At 35.8% G+C, this 21,448-nt stretch overlaps 1 protein-coding gene across 1 annotated transcript in view; it reads right to left on the bottom strand.

Moving 5' to 3' along the window:
* Positions 1–4,031: 4,031 nt before the first annotated feature.
* Positions 4,032–21,448, bottom strand: part of LOC132152749 (UDP-glucuronic acid decarboxylase 1-like) — a 60,906-nt gene continuing 43,489 nt past the window's right edge. The window contains exons 10-15 of the mRNA XM_059561614.1: positions 15,443–15,562; positions 13,549–13,592; positions 6,480–6,540; positions 4,741–4,798; positions 4,554–4,657; positions 4,032–4,416 (exon numbers count right to left, since the gene is read on the bottom strand). Of these exons, the coding sequence (XP_059417597.1) occupies positions 4,285–4,416; positions 4,554–4,657; positions 4,741–4,798; positions 6,480–6,540; positions 13,549–13,592; positions 15,443–15,562 (519 nt within the window). The 3' untranslated portion in view covers positions 4,032–4,284. The remainder of the gene's footprint in view (positions 4,417–4,553; positions 4,658–4,740; positions 4,799–6,479; positions 6,541–13,548; positions 13,593–15,442; positions 15,563–21,448) is intronic.

Raw genomic sequence — 21,448 nt, 5'->3', positions numbered from 1 at the left:
GATGGATCCATGTTCTCATTCTGTTTACTCCAAATTCTGACTCTACCATCTGAATGTCTCAACAGAAATCGAGACTCATCAGACCAGGCAACATTTTTCCAGTCTTCAACTGTCCAATTTTGGTGAGCTCGTGCAAATTGTAGCCTCTTTTTCCTATTTGTAGTGGGGATGAGTGGTACCCGGTGGGGTCTTCTGCTGTTGTACCCCATCCGCCTCAAGGTTGTGCATGTTGTGGCTTCACAGATGCTTTGCTGCATACCTCGGTTGTAACGAGTGGTTATTTCAGTCAAAGTTGCTCTTTTATCAGCTTGAATCAGTCGACCCATTCTCCTCTGACCTCTAGCATCAACAAGGCATTTTCGCTCACAGGACTGCCACATACGGGATGTTTTTCCCTTTTCACACCATTCTTTGTAAACCCTAGAAATGGTTGTTGGTGAAAATCCCAGTAACTGAGCAGATTGTGAAATACTCAGACCGACCCGTCTGGCACCAACAACCATGCCACGCTTAAAATAGCTTAAATCACCTTTCTTTCCCATTCTGACATTCAGTTTGGAGTTCAGGAGATTGTCTTGACCAGGACCACACCCCTAAATGCATGAAGCAACTGCCATGTGATTGGTTGATTAGATAATTGCATTAATGAGAAATTGAACAGGTGTTCCTAATAATCCTTTAGATGAGTGTATACTAATTGTCCTTGATCATCATTCACAAGAGGATAATTACACCAGAGCAGAAAAGCATTGTATATCTGTGATGACACATCTTAAAAAGCAAATTGATTAAACAGTAAATTATATAATAATGTTCTGTGCATTTCAGTGACTCTGAATCATATAATCATGATCTTTTCGCTTGAACCTTTTCCTTCAGAGACTCGAAACGGATCTGGCCTACTGGAAGGACCACTACCAGTCCAGTGACCAGGGTCTCCAGCATCCCTCTCCCACAGGGCCTCGTGGCGCTGGCTCATACAGGCACGGGCCAAATGTCAACTATGACTACTACTAAAACACCAAGAATATGTTTCCAAGACATAACTGCTCTACACAGTGATGTCAGCTTGCTTCCAGCTGCAGCTTGTGCTTCCTCTTGAGAAAATCAAGAAAAAAAAAGTCAATTTTATAGTTCTATCATCATTTACTTGAAAATATCTATCGATCGATCTATCTATCTATCTATCTATCTATCTATCTATCTATCTATCTATCTATCTATCTATCTATCTATCTATCTATCTATCTCTCTATCTATCATAAATATTGAGCAGCAAATCATCATATTAGAATGACTTCTGAAGGACATGTGACACTGAAGACTAAGTAATGATGCTGAAAAATCACAGTCAAGTCAAGTCACCTTTATTTATATAGCGCTTTAAACAAAATAAAATTGCGTCAAAGCAACTGAACAACATTCATTAGGAAAACAGTGTGTCAATAATGCAAAATGATAGTTAAAGGCAGTTCATCATTGAATTCAGTGATGTCATCTCTGTTCAGTTAAATAGTGTCTATGCATTTATTTGCAATCAAGTCAACGATATCGCTGTAGATGAAGTGACCCCAACTAAGCAAGCCAGAGGCGACAGCGGCAAGGAACCGAAACTCCATCGGTGACAGAATGGAGAAAAAAACCTTGGGAGAAACCAGGCTCAGTTGGGGGGCCAGTTCTCCTCTGACCAGACAAAACCAGTAGTTCAGTAGTTCAGAATCATCTGTTTCCTGTGGTCTTGTCCTGGTGGTCCTTTGAGACAAGGTCTTTACAGGGGATCTGTATCTGGGGCTCTAGTTGTCCTGGTCTCCGCTGTCTTTCAGGGCTGTATAGGTCCTTTCTAGGTGCTGATCCACCATCTGGTCTGGATACGTACTGTATCCGGGTGACTGCAGTGACCCTCTGATCTGGATACAGACTGGATCTGGTGGCTACGGTGACCTCGGAATAAGAGAGAAACAGACAAATATTAGCGTAGATGCCATTCTTCTAATGATGTAACAAGTACATAGGGTGTTATGGGAAGTGTTTGCTGTTCCGGTTTACCTAATTAATGCAGCCTAAAAATCCTTTAACGGATTTGGATATTAAAAGCATATTAGTATGTTATGTGTAAGCCAGGTTAAAGAGATGGGTCTTTAATCTAGATTTAAACTGCAAGAGTGTGTCTGCCTCCCGAACAATGTTATGTAGGTTATTCCAGAGTTTAGGCGCCAAATAGGAAAAGGATCTGCCGCCCGCAGTTGATTTTGATATTCTAGGCATTATCAAATTGCCTGAGTTTTGAAAACGTAGCGGACGTAGAGGATTATAATGTAAAAGGAGCTCATTCAAACACTGAGGTGCTAAACCATTCAGGGCTTTATAAGTAATAAGCAATATTTTAAAATCTATACGATGTTTGATAGGGAGCCAGTGCAGTGTTGACAGGACCGGGCTAATATGGTCATACTTCCTGGTTCTAGTAAGAACTCTTGCTGCTGCATTTTGGACTAGCTGTAGTTTGTTTACTAAGCGTGCAGAACAACTACCCAATAAAGCATTACAATAATCTAACCTTGAGGTCATAAATGCATGGATTAACATTTCTGCATTTGACATTGAGAGCATAGGCCGTAATTTAGATATATTTTTGAGATGGAAAAATGCAATTTTACAAATGCTAGAAACGTGGCTTTCTAAGGAAAGATTGCGATCAAATAGCACACCTAGGTTCCTAACTGATGACGAAGAATTGACAGAGCAACCATCAAGTCTTAGACAGTGTTCTAGGTTATTACAAGCGGAGATTTTAGGTCCTATAATTAACACCTATGTTTTTTCAGAATTTAGCAGTAAGAAATTACTCGTCATCCAGTTTTTTTATATCGACTATGCATTCCATTAGTTTTTCAAATTGGTGTGTTTCACCGGGCCGCGAAGAAATATAGAGCTGAGTATCATCAGCATAACAGTGAAAGCTAACACCATGTTTCCTGATGAGATCTCCCAAGGGTAACATATAAAGCGTGAAGAGTAGCGGCCCTAGTACTGAGCCTTGAGGTACTCCATACTGCACGTGTGATCGATATGATACATCTTCATTTACTGCTACGAACTGATGGCGGTCATATAAGTACGATTTAAACCATGCTAATGCACTTCCACTGATGCCAACAAAGTGTTCAAGTCTATGCAAAAGAATGTTGTGGTCAATTGTGTCAAACGCAGCACTAAGATCCAATAAAACTAATAGAGAGATACACCCACGATCAGATGATAAGAGCAGATCATTTGTAACTCTAAGGAGAGCAGTCTCAGTACTATGATACGGTCTAAATCCTGACTGGAAATCCTCACATATACCATTTTTCTCTAAGAAGGAATATAATTGTGAGGATACCACCTTTTCTAGTATCTTGGACAGAAAAGGGAGATTTGAGATTGGAATCTCGAATAAATTACGTTTTAAAATGGAATAGAAAACTGTTATTTAAAATTGTATTAATGTTTCACAATAGTACTGTTTTGACTTTATTTGTGATCAAATAAATTCAGACTTGATAAACTAAAAGATACAAAACAACAGACAACTTCAGTAATGAAGAAGAGAGAGCGAGAGAGAAATGGATTTATGAATAGAAATGTAGCAGAGGACAGTCATTAGGCAGAAGAACAGAGAAAGTGAGTTTAAAAATACAATACAGTAAAAATCACAGTAAATATTTTATTAAAATATTCTTTTCACATGACATTAATAATAGGTTCAAAGTGCTGTATGAAGTTTCACAAAGGTAACAACAGATTTTGCTCAAAATCATCACAAAGATTAAAGCAGAATGAACATTTTCCAAAGCTTTTCTTTTATCCATCTCCTCAAATTTCTTGACAGAGCTGGATGAGGTTTCCTGCTCCAGTCCAGACATTAAAGATCTTTAAATAATTTCCATAATTTCCTACAGGTGTCCATTCAACAAACACACCTCTAGCTTTGACAATGATAAAAAAAATAGATTAAATCGGCACAGAATGTAAAAAAAGCCTGTGAAGATCTAAGCTTGCTTTAAATAACAAACGGACAACCGACGAACAAAAGTGCAAGGCAAAGTCTATAAATCAGATATCTTTGAGGCACACTTGACTGAAAAACAAACTCTTTAGAGACAGCTCTCTGCCTGAGCTCCATTTCAAAATATTCGCAAAAACATCAGAAGAATAATATTTTTCTAAAAGTTTGAGGTGGGAAACCCACGCTGTATAATGGCTGCTGAACGTCCATAGTCCTCCTGAGATCAACACAATTCATCAGATGTGTCTGGCTCTTCCTTTCTTCATGCGTGCAGCCTTGGGTTTGGGTATATACTGATTGTTGGCTTGATGCTCCAGCTCTCTGCTGAAGTACTGGATGGTTTTGTTCAAGCCTTCCTCCAGTGGCACCTGCAAACACATAATTCATAGTCCAATAAGATGTGTTATATCTGGATCAACCATAACTGAGACTTTCATGCATGCATACAAGATTTTTTAACACACAAAATGGTCCCAATATTCATGATGATCAGTTCATAACTCACCACAGGTTCCCAGCCCAGAAGCATTTTGGCCTTGCGGATGTCTGGCCGTCTTCTCTGTGGATCATCTTGTGCTTCTGGAAGGAACTGAATATGACTGCGGCTCACTGCGGAGACGATCAGCGGTGTGATGTTATTTTAATCACAGATTCTTAAACCCCATTCGCAATTTTATAGAATATCTACTAACCAACTAGACTCTTAATAAGCTGCGCAAACTCCAGTATGGTGTGTTCCTCTGGATTTCCCTAAAGATGAGAGAAAAGAAGGGGAGAGAGATCAACAGGTTTAGGTTGGAGAGGAACCTGAACTGAATCAGACTGAAGGCCAAGCAATTCAGATGAAAGACAACGTGCCAGGTGGAAAGTGCTATCAGCTCAAAAGTAATATAAAGGTTAGAAAAATAGCACTGAAAAATGGAAATAACGTGGCAGGCAATAGACTATGGTGTTTTTTAAATGTATAATATTTGTTCAGTCCACATTGCACAAATTTACTTGTTTCATCATGACAGACATTTTCATGTCAATCAAATGACTAAAAATTTGCTGTTTTAGTTAATATTAATTACTACATGTGCTAATACATTTTAAGTCGTATGAATTATTAATGTATTATAGAACAAACAAACAATGATGAATATTACATTTGTAAATTTACAGTAGGTTTTTAAAAGCTGTAGAAAAAAATTGAGTGCTGAATCGCTTAAAAATAAAATCCATAGGTTTCTGTAATAATCGTCTTTTTTATTTACTGTATACATATATACATACATATACACACACACACACACACACACATACATATATATATATATATATACAGTGAGTCGTCTCTCTTTCTATCTTGCTATATATATATATATATATATACATACAGTACAGATGAAAAGTTTGGAAACATTACTATTTTTAATGTTTTTGAAAGAAGTTTCTTCTGCTCATCAAGCCTGCATCTATTTGATCAAAAATACAGAAAAAATTTAATATTGTGATATATTATTACAATTTAAAATAATTGTTTTTAAATTTATTTAAATTATCATTTATTTCTGTGATGCAAAGCTGAATTTTTAGGATCATTATCACATGATCCTTTAGAAATTATTCTAATATGATGATTCATTATCAAAGTTGGAAACAGTTCTGCTGCTTAATATTTTTTCAGAACATGTGATACTTTTTTAGGATACTTTGATGAATAAAAAGTAAAAAAAATAAAAAAATATAAAATATAAATATTTTGTAATAACAATATACACTACTGGTCAGTAATTTGGGGTCAGTAATTTTTTCTTTCTTTTTTTAAAATAAAATCAATACTTTTATTCAGCAAGGATGTGTTAAATTGATAAAAAAAGTGATAGTAAAGAAAATATATTATTAGAATATATATTATTAGAATTTGTTTTTTTTTTTAATAAATGCAGTTCTTTTTAACCTTTTATTCATCAAATATATTAGACAGCAGAACTGTTTCCAACATTCATAATAAATCAGAATATTAGAATGATTTCTAAATGATCATGTGATAGACCGGATGTCACATGTGACACTGAAGGCTGGAGTAATGATGCTGAAAATTCAGCTTTGCATCACAGGAATAAATTATTTTTTAAAGTATATTCAAATAGAAAACTATTATTTTAAGTTGTAATAATATTTCACAATATTACTGTTTTTTTCTGTATTTTTGATCAAATAAATGCAGGCTTGATGAGCAGAAGAAACTTCTTTCAAAAACATTAAAAATAGTAATGTTTCCAAACTTTTGGTCTGTACTATATTACTATATATATATATATATATATATATATATATATATATATATATATATATATATATATATATAGCAAGAGAAAAAGGGAGACGACTCACTGTGTGAATAGCCCTGGAGGCAAAATTAATTCAGGAAAAATGCTAAACTCACCAGGTTAACTGGACTACTGATGTTACTATTCATCAGGGACACCAGGCCGTTCACTAGATCACTGGGAAGGAAGAAAAAGAAACACCTAAACCAAAGTATGTGGCCTCATGAAAGCACAGTGAAAGAATGATGCAGATGTGATGCCTCCAAAGGAAATAAAATGAAAAAGACTATTTAAACTCATTAATTGAATAGAGGCCTTTGGCAGTTTGTAAATCCAGTTGTATGATTGAGTCACAGTTCATTTCCTCTTCAGGGTGTTTCAAACACATATTTGTGAATTCCTTCAGTGTGTGTGTGTGTGTGTGTGTGTGGGCATGAACACAGTGGGGCAGCTGAGAGTCAAACCTTCAGCTTCAACATCAGCTTTTCAATTCAGTGTAAGACTCTCAGCACACATCCAATCCATTCAGTCTCAGAGAGGTGACAGCACCATGATGCTAAGACCATTAATAACAGTCTTTCAGTAACACCTCAGGTGTTGTCATCTACACCTCCACAAGGACAAAGGAACCAAATGAACACTGCTAGTTCAAGTCAAGTGTGAATTACGATACTTAAGACCTTTTCATTTGATATGACGAGGCTTAATTGGACGCAATGCAGATTGTGAGTAACAAATGGTTAAGGCTCACAAGGTCAGTTCAGCTTTGAGAGACCCAGCAGCCTACAGCGAGAGGAAGCTTGAGAGAAGTGTGCAATATCCCTCAAGTTCAGTTGTCTGCCTCCACTAACTTCTCTAATAACTGTCCAATACACATGAGAAATGATAAAGCATTTATTAGATCGATTGGTTTCTTTGGACCCTTTTCACATTTCCGGGAATCTCAAAATCAAAAAGCCATAGTTGACATTGCTGGGTAAACATCATGGTGAACCAACATTTTTTTAGTTTTGCGTAAAAGATTTGCGTTCACTCCCTCAGCCTATTTATTAGAAACAATCAAGTGTTAACAAGTTAATAAGATAATGAAAACAAAAAATGTACATTACTGTATATCTGTAAAAAATGTAAATATAAAAAATATATATATATAAATTTTTTTTTTGAAAAGGGTAAATTTTTGCACAAATGGACCCTTGTAGCCCCAGCCACCGTGCAATCTCATTGGCCCAAAATGCCACTCGCCGTTACTGCATTTCTAAACACACTTCAAAACTCTCTTGATTAGCCATTATTTTGTCAAGTGGAGCAGTTTTGCTGCTTGACACAGTAATGGCTCAGTGTGAAAAAAACGGCTTGTTGTTGGAAAAAGTGCTAGTTGCTTTGTGCCTGGTTCGAAACCTATGGATTTATTAAATAGAGAAGATGTATTGTGCAAGGCAGTCATCAATCAGTTATTATATTGGTGCAATTTGAATAACATTATGTTTAGGTAAAACTGGCAAGGGTTTTGTGCCCCATAACAAATATTCTCGTAGCAGGCCTTTTCTCAACAGTCTTGCCTAAAGCATGGGCTGTCAGAAAATGAATGAACTTATAAAGGGGACTGACAGAAACAAACTATTACTCATACTCAAGGGAAGCAGATTTTCATAGCCGTCTTAAGTGTTGATCACATCCCACTCATTTGTCCTTCACACATGAATTAGACCTCACACTGTGATCTCAATAGTCTCAGTGATCAGAGTTAAAATTTCTGATTGGCAAATGACAAAACGGTTAAAACAAATCCCAAAGTTTTACATTACACAAGGGGCTTGAGCAGCACAGTCTGAAATTAATAATTCTCCTGTCCGCATCCAATTTGAACAAACAGACTGTCATGCATAAGCATTCGTATTCAGACTACAATTTCACACTTCAGCAGATCTAACAGCTCGATCCGCTGTGCGAGGTTCATAAAAATAAAATTAAATGTAAGTCTTGTTGAAATGATATAGATGTCTGTTTGCTGAATGCCTACGATATGTGGAAAAGTGTTAGAGGACTACAACACTTTTTCATTTAGTTTTCATCTGTTAAACAAAGCCTGTAATGAAAACAGAGAATAAGATCTCTTTAAACATCTGCGCTCAGGTGCTGGAGTTCTCAGAGCTGTCAAAATAAAAGACACGGCACTGTTAAAATAATGTCCGATTGGAACACTTACTGGCCAAACAGAAAAAAATAAATAATTCACAGCTGATCCAGATAAAAAAAAAAAATGAGACTATGAGATCAATTATATGGGTATATCTTCTCTTCACAGAGTGTACACTGCTTTTTTGAGATAACTCTCCAGCATTTTTGTATCTTCAGGATGAATCAAACCATGCAGCGAAGCTATTTCTCCTGGAGCGGTGTGGGCTCTGACTCTGGCAGGGGTATCAGAGCCTGTAAAAAGCCAAGTTTTCAAACAATCCCCATGTTTATGAGTTCAGGAGTGGCCAAATCAACAGTTTGGTACATTCTGAGACAAAAAGATCACACTGGTGAGCTCAGCAATATAAAAAGGCCTGGACGTCCATGCAAGGCAACTGTGGTGGATGACTGGAGGATTCTTTCAATATTTTGTTTTTTGATAAAATCATAAGAACATGCAGAAACTAAGAAATAATTTCTTTCCATTAAGATGTTTATTTTGTTCAGGAAAAATGACTGGAAAAGTGTAAAGAATTCAAAAAACGTGAAGTGTTTGTCATGTTCTGACCATAAAGAGTCAATCACCTGATCTCAACCCAATTGAGCAGGTTTTACTTGCTGAAGACAAAGCTAAAGGCGAAAGACCCAGAAACAAGCAATAATTGAAGTCAGCTGCAGTAAAGGCCAGGTAAAGCATCACAAAGAAGAAAGCCCAGTCTTTGGTGATGTCTATTTATAAATAGTAGATAAATAGTAGTTGCTATTTCGTGGTCTAAAACATGAAAGAAAGCCATTATAACACTTGCATGAAAAGTGTAGAAAACACTGAACACAACTATGGGGCACAGTTGTGCTGCAGCAAGCATTACAAAAGAGAAATTAACTTCAAGGTTGATCCAGGTAAATGTGTGCAAATGTATTCCTATATCTTGTCTGGAGCACCCAAATCACTAAATCCGCCCCTTCAAACCAATGCAAAAATCTGAATTATTAACAGAGCAGATACAATACCTATAATCATTCAACATTTTAATTAATACCTTTAAATGTGAGGTTTATCATTTTTATTTATTTATTTTTTTTGACAAGACTTTATGTTAAGAAACATTCCTAATTTAAAATCTGTCCTTCGTTGTTAATGTGATTATTTTAATGTTTAATGTTGTTGGGGATGTCGTTAAAAATGTTGAATGTTAAAATAGGGGTCACTTGGAAAAAAGGTTAGGAACCACTGCTTTAAAGCATGCAAATAAATAGATATTTACATATTAAGAGACTGTATAAAGGAAATGCTCCCTCTAAATATCAAACTCACTATATGGTGATTGGTAATATTGCAAAGCCATTGTACCTGCGGGGTGCAATATGAACGCACCCTACATTTCCTTCTGATTTATTATGCTGCTTGAATGTGGCTGAATCATGATTATAATGAACTTACCAATGTCATAACTGTCAAAACCACTTCCTTTAGTGGGGTGATTACTGGCCTGTAGAATATGCTGTATATGAACATACTGTTAAAAGCTGGACATAGCTTTTAGATAATCGTTACTTTCTGAGGACTGTGGCGTCAGAAAGTCAGAAGTCTGAAAAGACTCACAGAGGAAAGCTGGAGAAAAAATTCTGCAGTCAATCCCATGTCTCATGTTACACAGTTCTAATTAAGTGAACTCTGCTTGCTTTTACAGGAGATTGTTTGTTCTACCAAGATAGTGAGACTTCAAATAACCAACGATGAATCTGATATCCCACCCCGCCAGAGTGATGAGTCTTCTAAGTATGGAGCCAAGGAGCAATATACCTCTAGATTAAATATTTTAAGTGTATTAAATTATCACATACTGTACAAACAATATATATATAGACCTAGTCTTGCACAAGTCATCTTTTTTTCTTTTCAAGTACATATTTTAAGTTTTTAACTTTAACATATGATTATGTAACCTACGTGTTTTACAGATCTCTGTACAAGTGTTAAGACACTGATTTTGATCGTATTAACAGGGCTTAATGCTGAAATTTTCTACTGGTCCGGTTCGGCCAGTGGTACATTTTCACAGGACTTGCCACAATCAATCAATCAATCAATCAATCAATCAATCAATCAGACTTATTGTTTTCATTGTTGACTGTAACATTGTATTGTAATAAATAACCATTTTGCACAAATAGGTACAATAGTTCAAAGATAAAACGTTACTGTGGGAAATATGCTTCAAAGACTGGGCAAAATAGGGATGAAATCCAAAAGATCTGTCAATAACGTGCTGCTGACGAGCACGAAAACTAGCCATTTATTGGGCATTTCTTGTCCTCCCAGATGTTTTGTTTTTCCTTATTACTATGGTGTCCTTTACGTCTATTAAAAATAACATCTTTATTTGCCTCTATATTTTTGAAAGGTATCTTTTCTTGTGTTTTTGTTCAGCCATTTTGTCAGTGCTTTATTATAGACTTATATGATTGCTAATTCACAACAGAAGACGATTATTAGGTTGAACGTTCAGAATACGATCCCATAGGTTATATTTCAGCACGAATTTCGCGAATGGACAGCGACTCTTAAGTAGCACGTAGAACGCGTTCATGTCAAGTAAAGTTTTTGGGAAAAGCATGTGGAATTGCGGCGAGCAAAGATACATTGTTATCGGGAAACTCGACCCAGATCAGATTTAAGCATTCATTAAAGTGAATCGGTTCAAAGGAGTCATTAGTTCGCAAATCGGACGAGTCATTAGTGGACAGATATGCTCATATGCTCCGCGCATATAACGTTACTCCCAAATATATTTTTAGGTCGCACAGATTAAATTTCAGAAGCATATGCGACAAAAATGTTGGCAATTTCTTACCTTGTAGAAGCTGCTAAACTTTCTAGCTAGAAGTAAGCAATAACCAACATGGCGTTACTTTGCTAAGTTAGCCCAGAATCGTTTAACATTAATGTTATGGAATCATGACAAAAGTGATCAATTGATTGGTTACATTTTACTAGACTTGCATATAAAAATGAAAGACAATATATTGGATTTGCTTACATGAATCACCCGTGTTCACGGTCTTCGTCAGTCAACTGAAGCTGTTCACGTGAGTAGATGGTTGACATGACGACATGATTCAAAGGCACAAAAACGTTGACAGCGGTGAGCGATCATTATTTTTATCAATACCCGACCCATCGCAACCGCCTACACCCCGAAACCAAAATCTTAGCTTTTTGATCAGTCAGTCAAGCATTCAAACACCAGCCAATGAAATTGCCATTTGCGCATTAGCTCCGCCCACTACCGGAGAAACTGGCATATCTCCTGCTTGTTCGAAAAAGTTGAATAATAACTTCTGTTATTATCAATGAAGCTGTCTACATTGTCAAATGAGTCTCTTACTTGCATTGCACGTACATCTGCCCTTTGTTATTTATGATGAGAGAATTCAGTCAGCTAGTGCAAACACTGAACAAAACTCTGGCACTTTAGCGATGACTTATATGAATGCTTCTGATTGGTCATTGCATTTATAAACTCAACAGAATCTTGTGTGAGTGTTTAGAATCTGCAGCACTAAAAACCGAGCAGAAAGAAATATGATGCATTACAAAAAGATCTAACTGTAATGCTGCGATAAATTACATTTTTATTTCATTTTCACTTTATTTGTGACAGCTATAACAGATTTAGGCTATATCATTTTCCCCGAAAAGAGAGAACCAACTCAAAACAAAGATTTAATCACAAATTATTGATATTACTGGTTTATTCAACAGAAATACTGGACACAAACGGATAATAACTGCTAAAATACTCGCAGGAAAAATGTTTCTCATGGTATGCACAGTGTGTACAGCCGCACACCTGCAGGTGCCAATGATTTCGACCACTCTGTTTCATAAACAGGGTTGGTGCTACAAGATGGCTCTGCCAGACCACTGTACTCCCTCTTTCAAAATTGTATATTTCACCAGACTATGCCAACAGACTGGGGAAATTGATATCACCCCCCCATTCCCCATTCCGATTTGGTCAGTTTTGGAACAGGGTTGGCTTACCAACAGTATGTTCAGATTCAAAGACAGGTCCCCTCAAATATATATTTTAAAATGTAAGAAGCCATTTATCCTATGAAAATTAAAAAATATATATTATCAATAATATGTAAAACATCCAGAACATATATAAAACCTGTTAACTCTGTCCCTACCACTGACTGGATTTTCCATCATTTATGACAACGCATTAGAGTACTATTAGCTGCATAAACCAGACAGTCTTTATTAAGCAAAATGAAACAGTAATGAGAAATTCTGTATATTTAGAGCATATGTTTATGTAACATATATGTATATATAAGGATATACGTATATCCATATCCACCAGTCATTTGCGTTTTCCCTAGTATAGTTTCATAGAAATCACATTGGGATGAGTCCAAAGACCATTAATAAATGTTAAATTTGCTTCCTCCAAAGCAACACCATATTATCAGTCTGTACACAACTTCACTCCAGCCTTTTAAATAAAAAACAGTGTTCAGCCTTTGAAATACTTTCAATGCAATTACCAGAGGGCATTAGTAATCCCATCAAAAGCAGACCTCCGTCCTTGAAAACACCATGGAGCAATTTGTTAGGAAGGTCTGTTTTTCCCTGAGGTTTATTTCATTAAGACAAAAGCTGGGACTGTACTGATCAGACTCATTTGCATGTTTTATTTGTGCTGTTATTTTTGACATTACAGAGACTGTATGGGGTTTTTCTCTACTCTTATCATTCACATGCACAATAACATTAGAAGGAACAATAGACAAAACTAGAGGTGACATGAAAATGGAAGGAAATGGAAAGAAAAAAAGGGACAAATAGATGTATTTTATAGATTTTTCTTCAAGTTCATGGTAGTTGTACATTTTTTTATAGTGCTTTTCATCCTATTTACTTTTGCATGTGAACAAAACAAATGAATACCCACTCATACATCTATTGTAGTTTTCTTTATCAGTGCTTACCTCACATACTGGAAAGCTCTTGTCTGAGAACCTGAACCATAAACCTGAAAAAAGTGCAGGAGAAACAAATAGAATCACAATCAGTCATCAGAGCACATGCAAGAGAAGGAGCTTCTACAAGGTGGCTGTGGAACAGTCAATAAGTATGAAAAATCTCCAAGTCAGAGTTCACATTTCTGTATTAATTTTTTTTTCTGAAGGTAGAAATGGGAAACAGCACATCTGGGTTCAACTGGATAGACTAACAAAAACATTAAAGCCCAGTTCAAACAACATGATTTTAGATGTCGGCAGATTGCTGTGCTGCATGAATAGCTGTCTGTCTTGAAATCGTTGTGTGTCATCGTCACTATGTGACACTATGTAAATGATCCGCAACATGCGATGACACACTACATGAGCTGACAACAACTGTCACCCAGTGACTCTATTCGGTCCCCCAACCACGTTCTGTCATAAAAAAAAAACTTATGCGAGAAGTGAAATGGTTGTTTATTTGAAAATGGATGTTAGGAAGAAAGTGCCACGAGCTATTTGGCATAACAGGCAACAATGACACTTAAATTATCAGTGCACCACTGCGCCACTGAAAAGGCTCCCTGACATACAGCTAAAGTTCAAAAGCACCATTTTTGCATTTGAAATTAATCTAATATTCCTTTTTTTTTTCTTCAAATCTACTCATCACAAGCATGCACGGCACTCATTTCAACATTTGTTTGTGTTCGCTGTCTGCTTGTCACTTATAACTAGGGTTGGGTGTCGTTTGAATTTGATCAATTCCGATTCCAAATCTGCTTATCCATTCCCAGTTTAGATTCCAATGTGGTTAAAAAAAGAAAGAAAAAAAGAAAAAGATATTTAAACATTTAGATAGTTAGACATGTATTCTGTCGCTTTTTGCAAAACATTTAGTTGCAACTGAATACCATGAACAAAAATCAGCAGGCAACATAAAATCTGGACTTGATTAAGAGCTGTTTGTTTGCAAAATAGAGCTGCACAATTCTGGATGAATTGAGATTTTTTAATTCATAAATTACATGCGATTTTTTTTTAAACAAAAATAATGTAATTTATGAATGAACGATTCAATGACTCACTTAATATTTACTCGTTTCATTATTGGATGAATCAGTGTTTTTGAATGAATCTCTTTAATGATTCAAAGACAAATAGATTTTTTTAACAGCTAATTTTTGCCACCTACTGGTGTAACAAATGAAAGCAATAAATCTTTATTTGAAATGTCAAACTACTTTCAAAAGGAGATTTACTGTATTTTAATTGCTGCATAACACATCAGTGTTTATATCCAAACTATAAACTTTTATCCTAGTACTTCTATGATGAACAAAAAAGTTGATCACACTGGTGTGATCGCACACGTCAAAGGTTTAACAGCTGAACTGTTGTCATTTAGGAAAGATAACGTTGGATTTTGAATCGTGTTTGCGATCTTTAACAATCTCTTTATTTAAAGTGCTGTCGTGTTGGTAAAGATACCTCTCAGTAATCGATAGGCGGAAATTTTTATTTAATTCTGGAATTGGAATCGATTTTCGATACCCAACCCTATGCAAAAAGTGAGACAATATTATTTAATTGTATTTAAAATGCCAGAATTAAATTAACCATTAACCAGTAGGTTTAGAAAAAAAGGCATCATTCTGTACAGATGCCAATTATATGTAGATTAAAAAATAACTAAATAAACAAATGTAATAAATGTGTTTTTTTTATGCGCGTTTAATTTCACAAAGCCATAAATTGAAATTATACCCATTTGTAAGTCTGTTCGAGTCTGAAATGAGTCAAAGGAATAACTGAGAGTTAGGTGGTTTAATTAACATTGCATTTGGTTCATTATTTTAACGAGGTGAATGGGTCTTACCGTCAGCGGCTCTCCTTGTAAAGCCTGCAGAATGAAATTACTGACCACTCGCCCGTCATTCATGTGCATGCGAGACCCGAAGGTGTTGAAGATCCGAGCTACTCTCACCTCCACACCTTCCTGTGAGACACAGAATCATGCAAACCCTATGAACACCATGAGTTCAGCAGCAAGTGTTAATTAATCCACAAACTGTGACTATTCTGGATTATATGCAGTTGTAGCTCAAAATGTATTACTAGAGTTTCACTGATTCTTTGTATTGACAATACTGCACTGATACATGAGCTCCTTGTAATCAGGTTATCCCATAGTACAGATCTCCCAAAGAAAATGATCTGTGTATCTGACTCAGAATATTTAATTTGTGTAGTCAATGTGAGGTGCAATGTTAAATACAGTGCTAATTTCGTTAACGAAGACCACAACGAAAAATATTCGTTAACAAAAAAATTTTCTGTGACTAAGAGGAGATGTTGACGGGCTAAAAATAATATCTGATGACATTTACAAAATTAAGATAACAAACAAGGTGTGCTGTCTGCAGCCTTTGCGCTGATCTTCATTTACAAACTTAACATTAAAATGAACTGTAACTCAGTGAATACTCAACGAAGAGAGTAAACTGTAAACTACAAATATTCTGTGATAAAGTAATCCATATGAAAACAATGCGATGTCCGTTTTTCATGTCTCCCTTCATTATCTTCTAATGTGACCACGCCCCCGCACTAAACACTTTATTCAGATTCTAATGTTTCACTGAAGCGCACGGCTTGAATACGCCACACAACAGACGACAACGCAGAGAGACTGTTCTTCAAGTTTTTTTTTATTTTACTGTTTGCTTCGCGATGAGAGGAATAAGACATAATTCACCCCAAAAAGATGTGATGTGGTTGAGGATTTGAGATTTCCTCAGAAAAAAAGAATGAAGCACTTTATTCAGCAGCGATCATAAACATGAGTAAGTCTCTTTTTATTTATTTATATACTTGTACTAGTTTTCCCATAACGTGTAAACATTTTACTAGTTAGACTTTTTCCAAACTATAATTATAATTATAAAAGTAGGGACTAAAAGTTGACAAAAATGCAATGACTTTTCGTCGAGTAAAACTAGACTAAAACTATGAAAGACTCAAATTACTAAAATGTGTCTAAGACTTAAGCATTTTCGTCTCTGACCAAGACTAAATCAAAAATGCCTGCCAAAATTAACACTAGTTAAACAAGGTATTAAAAACCACAGAGCATTTCAAAACAGGGCTGTAGCTGGGGTTTGCGGGGCCCTGGTGAAGGTTGTATCAGTGGGCCCTGTTTGAAATTGTTTAATTTGTGTGTTCGTTCTTATTATTTATTAGTGCTATTTACACAGTTTACGTTTTTTTCAAGTCTGTAGGTTTCCCGGTACAGAAAACGAATAATCAAATGTAAAATAACACTGCATAGTCTTCAATGTAAAATAAAATATACAACCAAACCATAATGTATTCAGACACCATCAAAATTTCTCACATTATCACAGTTTATTTGCTATAGTTTGGAAAATGGTAATAAAATATGACGAACTCAACCAACCAAAACTTCAGACAACTGTATGACAATATTTACACAACTATCAATACTTTGTTGACCAGTTACCAAGCAATGCTTAATTTTGTTCAGAATGTGGTGTGAAAGGTTGCATTAGCAATTCAGGAAAAAAAAAAAACATAAGCAATACAATGTGCTTTGTATGGTAATTAATAATTTTTGGTCCCAATTTTATTATTATTATTATTAATCAATTTCACTAGTAGTCCACTGTATGAAGAATTTTGGGGTATAATATGTCACAGTTCACTTTAGCTATACTCACTTACATAAATGTATTATAGTGTTCTGCACCTACTAGTAAAAAATATAAAAAAAATTATATCTGGTGTCTGAATAATTGTTGGTTTGACTGTGCATTAATTCTTGTTAAAAATACAAAGTACAAGATCAGTGAGTGATTTTCTTTCTTTTATTTTCTTGGATGAACATTACAGCAGATAGCTAAATTAGGCGCGGTCACTTTAAGAGACAATGAATGCATCCAATACAATACACATCCCATTTTTTTCTAAACTGTTTACTTTCACTTAAGACATAACCAACAGTTTTTTTTAACATACTTTCCAAGACGGGTATTTTGACATATTTTGTATGTATTTGTCGGTGCAAGAGCAAAACGAGGCAAATTCGGTGTTCAAGCGTTGAGACCAGAATACTGCGGAGCTGAATTGGGCTCTTTCACGTCCTTTTCTGTCTGTTTAAACTGCGATTTGCATTTGTTCGTTCATGTGCAGGAGGAACTTCGAGGAGAACTTCGCAAAGGAGAGTTCGGTTCAGTGTTGCTAAACGCGGATCTCTCTCCGCGTGCGCACCGAGCACAGCGCGCGAGTAACAGCTTCTCAGTTGAGCTTTTCCACGTCTTGTGTTTTAATGCTAACTATTTTTTAATTAAACTATTTTTAATGTTTAAACTGACAAGTGGCAAGGCTTAAAAACACTTGAAAATTATAAGCTTTCGTGAACACAAGCAGCAGTGGCCTGTCAACTGTCCTAGGCGCCTTTGCTTTACCATGATGGGCTGTATTCTTATATAGTTCATACACTTAAAAGTGTCTGGAGCTGAAAACAAACCACTAGGAAGACAAGCAATGTAAGAGATTATTTGAACTTGTTATAAGGGAAACGCCGGTATGAATTTTTATACCGGTTTAAAAGGGAAACATTACAAATTAAACGACAACAGATCCTCAATATCCAAACAAACAGATTACCCCAAAATAACGTTTTTACACATGAAAGTTGATAATATATAGGTACAAATTAAGCTTTTCTTGTGATTTTGCCATCTGTCATGTGTACAGATACTTGTCATGCATGAGAAATCCGATTAAACCTGATTATGTAGACTACAAGTCACATCTCATGACTTAAATCCAGAAGAATACAATACAAATAAGTCTAAATTAATTAGACTTCAAAATACCTTCTTTTACATTTTTAAAAGAAGAAAACTTCATACAGGTTTGGAACATCATGAGGGTGAATTAATTATGACAGAATGTCCAATTTCGGGATGAACTAGGCATATACTTTTAATTTGTGCTAACATTAATAATTAAAGTAATGATATAGCATCAATCAGTCATGATCATTTAATGGCATCTCTGGGGTGGCTGAGTGTGTCATGAAGTGTCTCTAGGTCGGAAAAGGTTGACAACTTCTACTCAAACACACTCTACCATCTTGAAGTAACACATCACTTAGTATTCTCCACAATGCCCCAAGCTTGCCAAACTAAGCAATCTCAATTAAGACAGGGTGTAAAGGCCAGAAGACATGGTCACATCAATAAAATAAGAAAAATAATAATCAAAAGAAAGATCACAGGGAAGAAGCAAAGCAAAGAAGTCAATAATTTAAACTGTTTATTTCTGTTCAAATAGCATCCCTATTCAATGGAACTGCAAAAATAATGACGTTTCAAAACATGTTTCCCAAAGACCCCTATGGACCCGTCTGCATCACATAATTCAGGGAATTTAAAATATGAATGGCTTACTTATGATCTCTGCATAATGAAATGGGACAGGACAAAATATTTTAAAATCTACATCTTACCACTATTCCTTTAAACAATGCACAGTGCACAAACTACAAAGTCCAATTACACACATTTTAGGCATGTAGAATAATGCAAGTAGACTTTTTATTATTATTACGTAATTGTGGCATCAGTAATTGTATTAGGATCAATTGTGCAGCCCTAATGTTTATTAGAAATCTGTTAAGTGACCATGCCTCCAAAATTCACTATTCTTATTTTTCCACAGACTGTGTGAGGGTTAGTAACTGAACTAACAAAGACTGGTTTTGAAACAACATAAGAGAGAGACTGGGATTTAACAAGAATAGTTGGATTTTTGGGTCAAGCAGCTCTATAATGAACTATGTGGACATGAATAAAAACATGAAAACTCATGAATAGCATTATAAATGAAGGATGGGCAGCAAAAATGCCAGACTACACGTAACAAGCATAAAACAAGGACAGCCTATTTAAGTGGCCTTTTTAGCAAGGAAAGGCACTCGCCTGATTGCAAGGCTATCATGTGATTACAGAACATGTGCGTGAGCATGACACATTTCAGTTGTGATGACAAGGCCATGTGTGGCCATGATTTCACCACCAGTAAGACAAGACACCTAAAGCAAGTATGTGATACAAATGCATAAAATGTTAGGCAACTATAATAGCCTTGGTTCTCAGATGACTTGAAAAATCTCTGATGACAATAAAAATGCATAAACCTTAAAAAAAAAAAAGAGATAAAATAAAATAAATAAAATCAGTAGGCTGTGCTGTGTACACAAAACAAGTTGCGACTCAAGTCATTTCCTGATTTCAGGCCCAGTTTTTGCACCCCTCTTAAATTTTTGTCAATTTTTGTCAATACCAACTCACGTTAAAGATGTGTGGGGATTAAATCAATGTGTGGCGAAGTTAATCACATTTCGATCAAAAATGACACCTTCAAAATAGCCTGGAAGAAAACTGTAAGGAATAGTTTGCAGCATGAGAGCAAAGCTGTCTTCAGGGAAAGAAGCTTCACATCAATGCTTTCCATTAGTTTGAATGAGGACTGAGAGAGCATTTTCAGAGCAATGACAGGTCTCAACAATACCGGAAAGCTGCAATTCAGGCTCCTGGTGACTGAGGTGACAGCAGAGACAAAGACATGAATTACAGCCACAGCCAGAGCCATAAGGCCAAACAGACGAAGGAAGCTCGTAAAGGAAACTGCTCGATAAGTGCTGGTGATGTAAGGGATGGAGAGACGGCACAAGGGATTGCAGTGGACTAATTAAGTCATTTGGAAGAAAGGCACATCACAACACATGGAGGTCAAAGGTGACACATATGTGTTTTACCAACCTGCAATTCTACAAAGTGGACTTCCATGAATATAATAGCTACTCAAACAAAACAAATGAGACATGGGCTAATTGAAATTAAGTACACATATAAGTATTTGTGATTTTTTGGTGCAAAGTAAACACAATGCTGTCAGAGCTGTGGAAGTGTAGTGGACATGCTCTTGATATGTTGAAGCCACAGCATTCATCTGGGTTAAACTAATTTAGCAGATAAGTCACTAGTTTACATGGACCCTACTAATCTGATCGTAATAGGACTAGAAGCACAATCAGAATAAAAAGTCACATGTAAACAGGTCAATCGGATTGAATTGGCCAGATCAGACTTAAATCAGATCAGACTTTGATCGGATTGTAAGGGGTGGTTTATTCCTTTTGTAATCCAAGTGAGAGGACATGTAAACACTTGATCGGATTGAAAACCTAAAATGGAAAGTACTGTGTATGTGCAGTGATGTAGAAATAGCGTAATGACGTATGATGCACAGAACTTGCTGTTCTTCCTGGTGAATAAAGTGTCATAAATGAGTGTTTTATCATCATAAAACTCCCCTTTCACTCAGCGTCTGTGAAGTGGAGCAGCACAATATCCCACCAGTCCTTGTTTAAGACTCTCATCAACAGACGACTGGTTCTGGGTGCAGGAAGGGCCACTTTTACAGTTTTATTATGTAAGCAGTACATATTAACCTGACCACTTTATTCAGCGTCTGTGGAAACATTATGTTCAGATTCGTCAATCAGAATGAATTCATTCCGATGGAAGCAGAGGTGTCCATGTAAACATACCTACTTTTAGGTGATGCAGGTAGCAAAGAACAGACACATGATTGTCTTAGGGTTTGTGTGTGTCTGTATTTGCACTCTGATCACATATGCAATTGTTTTTCCGTTTTTAAACATTTAAATATAACAAAAATTTATTTTACACATTTAAAGCATTATCATATAACATATCACATTTCAAATTATTTAACAAATGATTGCATATTTTATCATCATCAAACAATATTGTTTGTATTGTAGCCTTAG

Source organism: Carassius carassius, chromosome 11 (assembly GCF_963082965.1).
Source record: "Carassius carassius chromosome 11, fCarCar2.1, whole genome shotgun sequence".
NCBI lineage: Eukaryota > Metazoa > Chordata > Actinopteri > Cypriniformes > Cyprinidae > Carassius > Carassius carassius.
The sequence above is the reverse complement of the archived record's forward strand: the minus strand, read 5'-3'. Positions and strand labels throughout refer to the sequence as shown.